Here is a 13856-nt window from a genome sequence, read left to right as displayed (position 1 = left end):
CTATCAGCTCTACATATGGAGAGCTGTTTTACATGTTAACTGGTTCTCAAAGCCGGTCCGCCGCTTGTTCAGGGAAAGCCCCGGACAGGTTTATTTACCTGCTGCGTCTGCAGGTTTGGCCAGTCGCCGCTCCCACTGGCTGCGGTTCGCCGCCCCAGGCCAGTGGGGGCTGCGGGAAGCGGCAAGGGCCAAGGGACGTGCTGGCCGCCCTTCCCACAGCCCCCATTGGCCTGGAGCGGTGAACCGTGGCCAGTGGGAGCCACGATCGGCCAAACCTGCGGATGCGGCAGGTAAACAAACCAGTCTGGCCCGCCAGGGGCTTTCCCTGAACAGCGGCGGACCGGCTTTGAGAATCACTGAACTAGGTGATGGTACATCAAGCTGTCCGGATCACTCTATTGTGACTAAGGCAGTTTTGATGCCATACCTTCATAATGCATAGAAATCTGTCAGTCTGCCTGCTACATGGTATTCTTAACCTGTGTTTTGAGAGCACTTTTCAGTCAATGTGGCATCTAGATATGATCCTTGCTTTGTTGTATTGCTTGTCAAACTCCTATATGTGGGAATATACAGAGGTAATTCTCAAAGAAAGAAAGGTTATTCATCACAAACCGTTTGTGTCCTTTTCCTCTTGTAATTCAAATTTTATAGTTTAGGACTTTGAGGTTTAGTGGAGGGAGCTGAAGGAGTTTGGACCACTTGCTCTGAAAGTTTGGTGCGGTCAGAGGGCTCTTGTGTGACTGTAACTGGGACTGCTTTCTACAAGATTTCTAAAGCTCAGTGGTAATGGGAACATATCCCATAAATTGGAATGTGCAGAAGTAGGTAAATACTAATAACTGTAATTTATAGACCTAGAAACTGAGTCAGAAAGAAGAAAAGTGACTTGCCTGTGATCCCCCAGCAAAACATTGCAGTGACAGAATTTGTCGAAGCCCCTTGCTTTAGACTTTTAACCATACTTCCCCTTGTGTGTGTTTTGTTCCTTAAATGTGGGGCTTGATGAGGAATTTAATCTGCCTTCATATATTTTTGGGATATGCTAAGAGAACTAAGCTTTTATGTGCAGGATGATGTACAAACATGAAAGATCTGGTCCCTGCTTTGAAGTAGCTTATGCTTAGTAAAGGCAAAACAGACAGATAGTAGTCAGTTTGGTATATGGGGATAGATTTAAATAACACCTTTTAATTTACAATATATGGTTAGTAACCACCTGACAGTCTCTTTGTAAACCCCTCCCCCTGATTTACCATCTTCGTTTATTTTGCCTTTTTAGAGGTTGAACTCTTGGAGGCAAAGATTGTTTTCTAGAGTTTGTACAGCACCTATCGTGTTATAGGCACTACTGGAAACAAACAATAGTATTTAGGTTTCCAAACTCTCTCAATGGCCACAGATTCAGTTATTAAAAATAACATTAAACTTAATTTAAACCTTATTTGTTTAATTTTTGCACAGAATGTTTAATATTTTAATTTGTATCAACAAGATTTAACTGTCATTTAAAAATTAGAGTGCTGAAATGTTGTTTGTATTTTATTGTATAGTAAGTCCTGGTGAAAATCAGTCAGAATTTATTAGTATTCAAAAACATAGTAAGCCGGATTGGTTAATATATTTCAAAGATTTTTAGAGTTAGATTGAAATCTGATGTTTCTTGGCAGGTCAGTAAATCCATGACTTAATTTCCTTTTAATGTGAAGTCAGGAGGAGTGTAAGAAAGCCTAATCATTGAATTTTTTCTTTCATTAATGGCAAATCGGTTCACCTGCTTAGGTCAGTTTCTTTACAGTGCAGCATTTGCTTTAAGAACACTGGAATAGTATCACTTTCTGTGGTGGAGTATTTTGGTTCTAAAGAAGAACGAACACTGATATAGAATAAAAGGAGATTACAAGTTGCATCAGTAATATGTCCTTTTATATCAACATGACAATACCTACAGCTTTAAATACAGCCGAGAAAAGAAACCGAACTTTTGTCATATATGTTGAACAAGGTGTATGTGAAAAAGTGAAAATGTAGTGTTTCCAGTTTGTTTTGATTCCTAAATATCCATGGATTTGACTTCCTAGAGAAATAAGTGTTTAAAACTGAAATGATTATAGTGAATTGGATTTCCATACCCCTGGAATTTCTTCTTTCTTTTTCTTCTTAGTTTTGAATTTCTCTTCAATTTGAGTATGTATTTATTCAGTTCATTCCAATATTGATTGATTTTTCCTTTGTATGTGATTGGCTTAGAAGGTAAATAGGATATGAGGAGAGATTGATCTCGGCTTTGAAATTAACCATCTCCACATTCTGAAGCTGATGCCAGAAGCTGGTTTTCTATCCCTCTGCCCTTCATCATTGTATGTCCTGCAAGCTGTCACAGATGCTTCACTTTTGCATATGAAACCATATACCTTACTGATATTTCCTAACCCTATTATACAGTATCCTGGATGAATACAAATCTGTTATTCTGCTTTGCAGAAGTTGATAACAGAAGTTAAAATTTGCGTTTATGTGATTACTTGGTTTGTGCAGTAGAAGCTTTTCATCCATTTTTAATCCAGCACAATGAGTTTCATAACTGGAATGCAACAGTATATTTGCCCTTTCAAGAAGCTGAAAATGAGAATAGAGGTATCAGATGTCCGTTTACAGTAATGCACAATAAGCATTCTTTCTCTGGTATTCTTATTAATGATGCTGAAAAATCTTGTGCTACTTTTCAACAAAAGCAGAAATCTCAGAAATGTTGTTAATGTTTCAAAATGGCTTGGCATAGTGAACTTTATGTGTTCAGTAAAGTGTTAAGCCCCCTACTCACCCTACCTCCCAGTGTCCAAAAATCATTCCAGCACAAACAAGACTAATTCCTAAAATGGAAAAGCAAGTTCAGACAAAGAGGATTAACATCTAAGGAGATGCTGATACACTAGATATATCCACAGGAAGCAGTATCAAAAACACAAGTGAAATACAATAAAGTCAGATAATACCATTTGTTAGTTCAAACAAAATTTCTACCTACAGTAACGGTTTAAACACAGGTTTACAAGATGATACAAGGCAGAAACAATGGAAAGAAAAACAGCTTTCATAATTGTATTTTATTTTTCTTTCCATTATTCCTCAGTCACTTTTGTACCTTGTAAGAATAAATGTTCACAAACTTCTGAACTGCTACTTTATATGTACAGTATTTCTGACTTCTCAAAAGGTGTAGTTTGGTTTATATTTTTGTTAGTAAAGAAAAAATAGTTCTTGAGGATTTTTCTGTAATCTAAAAAGCACAAGGTATAGAATTTATGAGAAGTAATTTAAATTGTATTAATCCTATTTTATAAACCTCTAGATTCTCTTTCGTAGCCTGTTTTTAAAAATAAGAGTAAAACTATTGATTATATCTTCATACAACTTCAAAGTTGGCCTTCAATTTGAAGTAGTATACCATGTAACTTCAAATGATTGATATGGCTGCTGATATATATGGTAGTGGTTTTTTATAGTCGCCTATAAAATTTATAAAAAATTATAAAATGAGTAATAAGTTAATTTATCTTTCTGAAAGTACTGCAAATAAATGTTATGCTGCCTCTCTGTACTACAGTAGTAAAATTTATTTTATTATGAAATTATCAAGCTAAAAGTACCTTATTTTGAAAACAATTCTAAAAGAACCCCAATTAATTATTTTTGTTAGTTTGAGCTGGGAATCTGACTATGTACTTCGTTATGTTATCAGATTTCAGGATCATATAGGAGGGTGTTTGTGCACATACAAGCGCTGCAAATAGAGTAATCCATTAAAAAATGATGTGAATTCTCATTTTCAAAGTGTAAAGTGTGTGTACACACACACACACAAATATATTAACATTTATATTTTTCAATCCTTTTTCCTATTTTATTTTGCAGTCTTTTAATCAAGGAAGAGTACACAAAGTCTTCCATACTATATGCAGCAGACTGCATGCATTTAACAAACTCTCTTCTAAAGCTGCTAAGTAATAATATGTGGAATGTCTAACAAGATAACTCCTAAGATTTCTAAAGCTCTGTTTTGTAGATTGCCGTTTTCACTGGATGACTTGAAAACTTTTATCAGTAATTTTGATGTAACTAGCTACTTATTCTACATTGGCTCTTCTCTCAAAATAAAATAGAAATCACACTACTGCTGAGTAAAATGAACATATATATTAAGGCAAAGTTCAACAACAAATATGTTTATTACAGGGCTTCTGCAAATCTTTATGTTGAACTGTCCCCTTGTTAATTCTTTATTTTTAAAGTATAACTGAAGCACTTTGAACCAATTTTTCTATCTTATTTGGCTATGATACTCTTTCAGGTTTAAATATTATTATATATTAGGTTAAGATTTTGAAGAAAAATCAAGTTTGCAGATGAAAGTAAAAAGCACCTACTTATATGAAAATATATCTGTTTTTTTTTATTTTTATGATTTTGAATGGTTTTAAATTTAGCTACAATTAAACTAAAACCAGAATTGTATAAGATCTTTATTAGTTTTTGAACTTAAGGTAGTAATGTCAGAAATTTTGGACTGTGGAAATTATTTGTGATGTTCCCAAAGTGTTTGTTTGTGTTAACCCATGATGATAGAATCCTATTAATTTGAGTTAACAATGAACATAACTTCTTACCACTGTGTGTAATTTTAATTATCTTTTGATGTAGGGAAAAAAATAGCATTACAAGACTCATGCTAAACCATAACAGACCCTATAGTGTTGATGAACCTGTTTAGGTTTTCTTTTATATATTTGAATAGCTCAGAAATAATGCACAGCCTTAATTTATTCATGTGTCTTCCCTCTAACATCTATCGCTTTAACTCGCAGGCTGGTCTCCCTCCCTAACCCCTTTGTTAACGAGTGGTGGTCCTGTCCCCCTGGGTGGCAGGCCCACCCTTCTTCACCAAACTGCTGCCCAGGGAAATGTCACTTTATTGTCAATGCTGCTTAATGAAGAAGGATTGGACATTAATTATTTCTGTGAAGATGGTTATTCTGCCTTGTATTCTGCTGCTATGAATGGACATACAGGTAAGGGGTTCACAGTTTTGGTAAACCATATACATAAAGTAATGGAAGCATTAACAATTTGAAAATAAAGCCCACTTTGTGCCTGATCCAAAACCGGTTTGAAGTCAAAGAAAAGACTTCTGTTGACTTCCATGAGATTCTGATCAGATGTTTTAGCAGTAAGAATGTCCGTAGATGATAAATTTGAGCAAAATATCAGTTGGCATACACTTACATTTGAAGTCTGTTGTCAGTGATTTTCTGTGGAAGAGATCATGGATTCCATTATTAGTATGAAATTAGAGATGAGAGATTTAAAAAAAAAAAGAGGAGTACTTGTGGCACCTTAGAGACTAACAAATTTATTTGAGCATAAGCTTTCGTGAGCTACAGCTCACGTCATCGGATGCAAAAAGTGATTTTATCTAAGCAAGTTAAAACAAAGTAGTGTCATTCATTCAAATAAATTTGAACATGCATTATGCATAGGTAGTACTTATGCTTGAAATGTATGTTGGTAGCAAAGTAAAATGCTCCATCTAAAATTACTTTCATTTGAAACAAAGTAGCCCTAATTTCCTTTACATAACAGATAACTGATGTGAGCGTTTGTAAATTCATGATGTATTTGTTAACTTCTGTTTCTATTAAATTAAAGAAAAAGAGTTCTAGAAAAGTTCAAGTGCCTGAAGCCTTTCAGCGGTATGCTGTCTTGCACCATTTTCTAATCTGATCCAACCAAGTGTCAAGTATATTAGAAATGAACAAAATATTTCATTGATACAAACCAGGAACAATATTTTTAAAAATAGCTGATACAAGTGTACCACGCTTGCCTTTTTACGAGCACTTTCTCTCTAAAAATTGGAAGATACAAACTAAATCTGAATCAGTATTGATATAAAATTCTGCTTGGTATAGACACTGCAAACCCTATATTTTTCCTCTTTGAGACATCACAGTTGAAATCCTGTTTCCACTGGAGTCAATGGAAGTTTTGCAATTGACTTCAGTAAAGCTAGGATTTTACCCCAGGAGAGGTGATGGAGTATAGGGGGTTTGATTTATAGTCACTGTTTTTAATATTGTGGGTTTAGATCTATTAAGTTTAGGTTGGATATTAGGAAAAACTTTTTCACTAGGAGGGTGGTGAAACACTGGAATGCGTTACCTAGGGAGGTGGTGGAATCTCCTTCCTTAGATATTTTTAAGGTCAGGCTTGACAAAGCCCTGGCTGGGATGATTTAGTTGAGGATTGGTCCTGCTTTGAGCAGGGGATTGGGCTAGATGACCTCCTGAGGTCCCTTCCAACCCTGAAATTCTAACTGGAGATTGTGTAGGGAGTTTCTGATTATGTGACTGGTCTTAAATTGTTATAGAAAGGCTGTTCTAATTTTGTTACATTCACAGGCCATGTTTTCAAACTAAAAGCATAAAATTAGCTCCTAAATCCAGAATTAGGCACCTAAACAAATGGCCTGATTTTCAGAAGTGCTGACTACCCAGCAGCTCCTATTGATCTCAGTGAGAGTTTATGGGAACTCGTTTTACCCTTGAAATACCCAATAAGAAAGTTTTATAGAATTAATGGAGACAGCATTCTTTAAATATTTAATTACAGTAATATAAGTCTTATAATTGTAGCTGAATATATTCTGTAATTTTTAGGTATTAGATTGTTGCTTTTTAAAATAAGTAATATGATGCAGTAGTTTTGATTCTACGTCTATATTTAGAACCAATAGTATCTGAAAAATATTTAATAATTGTATGAGTTAGGTTTTCACCCTTTCCTTAGCTACCAACTGGCTTGTATAAAATAGGGCTCTCATTTGTTTCTGGTGTGATCTTAAAGTACAGGTTTCAGAGTAGCAGCTGTGTTAGTCTGTATCCGCAAAAAGAACAGGAGTACTTGTGGCACCTTGGAGACTAACAAATTTATTTGAGCATAAGCTTTCGTGGGCTACAGCCCACTTCATCGGATGCATAGAATGGACTATATAGTAAGAAGATATATATATATATATATATATACACACACACATACAAAGAAGTGGAAGTTGCCATACAAACTGTAAGAGGCTAATTAATTAAGATGAGCTATTATCAGCAGGAGAAAAAAACTTTTGTAGTGATAATCAAGATGGCCCATTTAGACAGTTGACAAAAAGGTGTGAGGATACTTAACTTAGGGAAATAGATTCAATATGCGTAATGACCCAGCCACTCCCAGTCTCTATTCAAACCCAAGTTAATGGTATCTAGTTTGCATATTAATTCAAGCTCAGCAGTTTCTCATTGGAGTCTCAAAAAGAAAAGGAGTACTTGTGGCACCTTAGAGACTAACCAATTTATTTGAGCATGAGCTTTCGTGAGCTACAGCTCACTTCACGAAAGCTCATGCTCAAACATTGTTGGAAACATTGTTGGAAAGGAGTCCAGGAGAGCTGGCTGTATTTTAAAGAATCCTTACTGAGGTTACAGGGACAAACCATCCCGATGTGTAGAAATAGTAAATATGGCAGGCGACAAGCTTGGCTTAACAGTGAAATCCTTGCTGATCTTAACCACAAAAAAGAAGCTTACAAGAAGTGGAAGATTGTACAAATGACCAGGGAAGAGTATAAAAATATTGCTCGGGCATGCAGGAGTGAAATCAGGAAGGCCAAATCACACCTGGAGTTGCAGCTAGCAAGAGGTGTTAAGGGTAACAAGAAGGGTTTCTTCAGGTATGTTAGCAACAAGAAGAAAGTAAAGGAAAGTGCGGGCCCCTTACTGAGTGAGGGAGGCAACCTAGTGACAGAGGGTGTGGAAAAAACTAATGTACTCAATGCTTTTTTTGCCTCTGTCTTCACGAACAAGGTCAGCTCCCAAACTGGGCAGCACAGCATGGGGAGGAGGTGACCAGCCCTCTGTGGAGAAAGAAGTGGTTCAGGCCTATTTAGAAAAGCTGGACGAGCACAAGTCCATGGGGCCGGATGCGCTGCATCCGAGAGTGCTAAAGGAGTTGGCGGATGTGATTGCAGAGCCATTGGCCATCATCTTTGAAAACTCATGGTGATCGGGGGAGGTCCCGGACGACTGGAAAAAGGCTAATGTAGTGCCCATCTTTAAAAAAGGGAAGAAGGAGGATCCTGGGAACTATAGGCCAGTCAGTCTCACCTCAGTCCCTGGAAAAATCTTGGAGCAGGTCCTCAAGAAATCAATTCTGAAGCACTTAGAGGAGAGGAAAGTGATCAGGAACAGTCAGCATGGATTCACCAAGGGCAAGTCATGCCTGACTAATCTAATTGCCTTCTGTGATGAGATAACTGGCTCTGTGGATGAGGGGAAAGCAGTGGATGTGTTGTTCCTTGACTTTAGCAAAGCTTTTGACACGGTCTCCCACAGTATTCTTGCCAGCAAATTAAAGAAGTACGGGCTGGATGAATGGACTATAAGGTGGATAGAAAGTTGGCTAGATTGTCGGGCTCAACGGGTAGTGATCAATGGCTCCATGTCTAGTTGGTAGCCGGTATCAAGTGGAGTGCCGGAAGGGTCCTTGGGCTGGTTTTGTTCAATATCTTATTAAATTATCTGGAGGATGGTGTGGATTGCACCCTCAGCAAGTTTGCAGATGACACTAAACTGGGAGGAGAGGTAGATACGCTGGAGGGTAGGGATAGGATACAGAGGGCCGTAGACAAATTAGAGGATTGGACCAAAAGAAATCTGATGAGGTTCAACAAGGACAAGTGCAGAGTCCTGCACTTAGGACGGAAGAATCCCATGCACCGCTACAGACTAGGGACCGAATGGCTAGGCAGCAGTTCTGCAGAATAGGATCTAGGGGTTACAGTGGACGAGAAGCTGGATATGAGTCAACAGCGTCCCTTGTTGCCAAGAAGGCCAATGGCATTTTGGGATGTATAAGTAGGGGCATTGCCAGCAGATCAAGGGATGTGATCGTTCCCCTCTAGTCGACATTGGTGAGGCCTTATCTGGAGTATTGTGTCCAGTTTTGGGCCCTAAACTACAAGAAGGATGTGGAAAAATTGGAAAGCGTCCAGTGAAGGGCAACAAAAATGATTAGGGGACTGGAACACATGACTTATGAGGAGAGGCTGAGGGAACTGGGATTGTTTAGTCTTTGGAAGAGAAGAATGAGGGGGGATTTGATAGCTGCTTTCAACTACCTGAAAGGGGGTTCCAAAGAGGATGGATCTAGACTGTTCTCAGTGGTACCAGACGACAGAACGAGGAGTAATGGTCTCAAGTTGCAATGGGGGAGGTTTAGGTTGGATATTAGGAAAAACTTTTTCACTAGGAGGGTGGTGAAGCACTGGAATGCATTACCTAGGGAGGTGGTGGAATCTCCTTCCTTTGAACTTTTTAAGGTCAGGCTTGACAAAGCCCTGGCTGGGGTGATTTAGTTGGGGATTGGTCCTGCTTTGAGCAGGGGGTTGGACTAGATGACCTCCTGAGTTCCCCTCCAACCCTGATATTCTATGATTCTATGAATGACTGAATACAGCCTTGAAACTTTACTATGCAGAAGAAAAATGCTGCTTCCTCTTTATTACTTTAATAGTTTACGTTTAACACAGTACTGCACTGTTTGCCTTTTTAAATATTTTTTTTGTCTCTTCTGCTGCCTGATTGTGTACTTCCGGTTCCAAATGAGGTGTGTGGTTGACTGGTCAGTTCGTAACTCTGGTGTTTGTAACTCTGAGGTACTGCTGTAACTATGGAAATTTTTCTTGTAAGAAATGTACTTTGAGCAGGTTATATGCTTTCTTAAGTTTAAATGCATGTAGATGGCATTCCAATCTCTTGTGGAAGAAAAGCCAGAAAATTATATTATTAATATATACTTTAAATACCTTGAATGAATTGGCTGTGGAATGTAGTAGTAGTTTAGTAGTTTAATTTTCTACTCTTTCATTTAACATGTTATTTTGGAAAAAGTTCACTATAGAATGTGTTAAAGTTTGCAAATGTAGTTCAGTTATAAAGTCATCTGTAGTAATATGATGTAATTTTAGAGCATTGTGACACCTGTGGAAGTTTTTAAAAGATCAAGTACATGCTCTAGTTTTAACATATCTCATTTATCTTGTCGCACCACTCTTCATTTGTGTCTACTTAATAGATTGTGTGAGATTGCTGCTGACTGCAGAAGCACAAGTTGATGCTGCTGATAAAAATGGCTTTACACCCTTGTGTTCAGCAGTTGCTCAGGGACATTTCAGGTAAGTGACATAAGTTTTTTTTCATGAAACTGTAGTACTCTTTAACCATTATATTTTTAGCCACAGTTGCGCTTTTATCACGTATGGAAAACAAAATACCCAATCTCATACTAATGGTTATGGTTGAGAATGTAAACAGATTTGTATGTTTCCCATTGCAGCTTTAATTTGACCACCCACTGTGCACATGTACTATTTGTAACTGTACCATGACAATTACAGTTTCCTTGGGAACTACGACTTTGAATTTCCTGACTTTCTTATACACACATTCTCAGCTATAATGTAGGCTTTTTCATTCATTTTCTTTGTTTGATTTTTCTAAAACAAAAAGGGGAGAGAGCCAAAAGGAAGAGACTGATTCTACACTCAGATAAATAACTGCAGTTATTTTAATTTGTGACATGAAATTCAAATGCATAAAATGTATTTGAAGTTCAAAAAAATTCTCTTTACACAATGACAGTCATTTAAAATCAAATAGAGTTTAACAAATAAAAAAGTCCTAAATAATCTGACTAAAAATTCCTTCCCTTTTCTGTTGCTTGGCTTGCACTACTATGTGCTGTCATTATTTATTTATTTTTATTGCAGTAGTGCCTAAGAGCCTTAGTCATGGAACTGCAACCCACCATACAATACAGAACAAAAAGACACTCTCTGCCCCTCCATCATAGAGTCTTTCACACCCAACGAACTTGTATTTCTAGAGCAAAAATGCCTTTGAGACCTGCCTTCCTGACGTAACTGAAAGAAGCAAAAAAGAGCTCAATGCTTTTTTACTTTCCATTGCAGGACATTTAGAAGTGGAAATTCTGCCTTTGACTGAGTGTCTCTTCTGACATAACTGTATTGTGTGTACTGCAGATCTTGCCTATTTTTAAGCACCACTTCTTCTTTAAAATGAGAGTGCAAGGAGCATTGAAGATTCTTGCTATATCTAGAAGGTTTTCAGATTCACGAACTCAGGGAGTACCAGGAAATGGATACTCAGGGTGGATGACCTGTAGGGATTCATGACATTTTCATTTATTTCTTAGTTTCTTGTTTTTTTTGTTTTTTAAGGGAAACATGGAATTTATCCAGACAAGTGTGTACTGAATCTGTAACCTTGTGGTCACATTGCTGCTATCCTTGTTTCCCCAAAACTCCCCCCCACCTCACCCCCGCCCCTTTCTCCATATGCCACACCCATTTATTGTATGTTGTCATAATATAAAATCATCTGGCCAGGGACTGCCAATAGAGTTCCAGTCCTGAAAACTACTCTACAGATAATAGTGTATCTAGCCAAATCATAGAATATCAGGGTTGGAAGGGACCTCAGGAGGTCATCTAGTCCAACCCCCTGCTCAAAAGCAGGACCCATCCCCAATTAAATCATCCCAGCCAAGGCTTTGTCAAGCCTGACCTTAAAAACTTCTAAGGAAGGAGATTCCACCACCTCCCTAGGCAACGCATTCCAGTGTTTCACCACCCTCCTAGTGAAAAAGTTTTTCCTAATATCCAACCTAAACCTCCCCCACTGCAACTTGAGACCATTACTCCTTGTCCTGTCCTCTTCCACCACTGAGAATAGTCTAGAACCATCCTCTCTGGAACTACCTCTCAGGTAGTTGAAAGCAGCTATCAAATCCCCCCTCATTCTTCTCCTCTTCTGCAGACTAATGTTGCACTATTTAATGTAATATTTGTAAATTGACAGTAACTAGAGTAGGAGATGCCGGCAAACTTCACCAGTTCGCATCCTATCACTAAAATACATGTAACTTAGATATTTTATTTTACATATTAAGTTATTTATTTCTTCTATTTACCCTGTCAACACTTGGGTAGTTATGGCTCTGTTATGCTTGTGGCACAGCAGAGCTTATGCTCTCTCTGTCTCTGAGGGCTATTTATAAAGCTTGACATCCCTAAATATTCGTTGCTTTGCTTGTCCATCTTTTTGATGTCTTGAGCATGGACTGCTTTATCATGACATTGTGAAAGAGAGTGTAATAATAACAAAGCTGGAAATATACAAACAGTGCTGAGAGATGGAGTAACTTCAGTAATGCTTTAGGCTGCTTGATCTGTTGATCATTTTAAACTTCCTGCTTTGAAGAATTCTGCCATGGGCAATGCAATATTGTGTTCTGTCCTTCCTTTCTCTCAGCATCATATGGTCAGGAATCTGAATTGAATGACAGTGATGGACTATGAGTATTGGCTAGTGCCAAGAATAGCATAGACAAGTTTGATGCAAGTTTCCCAGTATGTATGTCAATTAACCTATTTCCTGAATTATGACAACCTTCCTGTACCAGCCATAGACGTAGTCTCTTGAGCAAAAATTGACAGTTCTTCTGAATTGTTTGGTGGTTTTGTGGTTTGAAAAAATGTCCACTAACAGCTGAGACCACTAAACTCATTTTACTAGTGGCCCAAACCAGATTTTGACCCTGGATTTCCAGAGGTGAAAGGTTAGTTCATAAACTCTTGCACGACCTAGTCTCCCAGAGACTAGTCTAACATAACATGAGGGGAGCAGGAGCTGTGATTGGGAGACCCAGAAGATGACAGGCCACTCATCTTACTCATATTGTAAGGCAGCAAGATGTATTGAGTTTAAGAAGACCTGTTAGCTCAGTAATATCACGTGAATTAATATTTAGGCTTTTTTTTTTAAATTGTAGACTCACAATATCATGGTTTCACTAGAATCATTATGCATATTGTTTCTATAATATTTGAAATGTCAACCTATACTGTAAACCTTCTACAGATAAAAACAAGAAAATAAATATTCATAAATTATACTTGTGTTTAAGGCCATAAGGTGATTATGATCACCTCCATCATAACACAGACCACAGAAGTTCAACTAGTACAGTAACTCCTCGCTTAACATTGTAGTTATGTTCCTGAAAAATGCTACTTCAAGTGAAACGATGTCAAGCGAATCCAATTTCCCCATAAGTATTAATGTAAACGAGGGGGCGGGGGGGGGTTAGGTTCCAGGGAAATTTTTTTTTGCCAGACAAAAGACTATATTTTTATATATATATTCTATTCTAGTCTATTCTATATTATAAATGTGTATATATATATACACACACACACACACATATATACACACACATACACAGCAATGATGTTTGTGAAGCTTAGTTGAGGTGAAGTCAGGGTGGAAGAGGGTGGGATATTTCCCAGGGAATGCCTTACTGCTAAATGATGAACTAGCACTCGGCTGAGCCCTCAAGGGTTAATATGCTATTGTTAATGTAACCTCACACTCTACAAGGCAGCACAAATGGATGGAGCGGAGACAGCATGGCAGAGAGAGACAGAGACACACGCTGTGTGAGAGAGAGAGAGAGACAAGCATTGCCCCTTTAAGTATGCTGACGCCACGCTAAGTACATTGCCTTTTTAAGTAGATCAGCAAGATAAGACAGCAGCTGCTGCTCCCTCAGTCCTGAGCCCTGTCATGTCCCCCCCTGCTCTGTGCGGTGGGGAGGGGGACACTCTGACATTAGCACCCCTCTTCCCCCCTCCCCTTACATAGCAAGCAGGAGACTCCAGGGAGCAGCTC

At 38.0% G+C, this 13856-nt stretch overlaps 1 protein-coding gene across 1 annotated transcript in view; it reads left to right on the top strand.

Annotated features, from left to right (window-relative positions):
* CTTNBP2 (cortactin binding protein 2) overlaps positions 1 to 13856 on the top strand; it is a 187581-nt gene that overhangs the window by 80692 nt on the left and 93033 nt on the right. Inside the window, 2 exon segments of the mRNA XM_084617298.1 lie at positions 4866 to 5069; positions 10180 to 10279. Of these exon segments, the coding sequence (XP_084473424.1) occupies positions 4866 to 5069; positions 10180 to 10279 (304 nt within the window).

The sequence above is a fragment of the Lepidochelys olivacea genome, assembly GCF_965140295.1.
Source record: "Lepidochelys olivacea isolate rLepOli2 genome assembly, chromosome: 1".
Lineage (NCBI taxonomy): Eukaryota > Metazoa > Chordata > Testudines > Cheloniidae > Lepidochelys > Lepidochelys olivacea.
The sequence above is the reverse complement of the archived record's forward strand: the minus strand, read 5'-3'. Positions and strand labels throughout refer to the sequence as shown.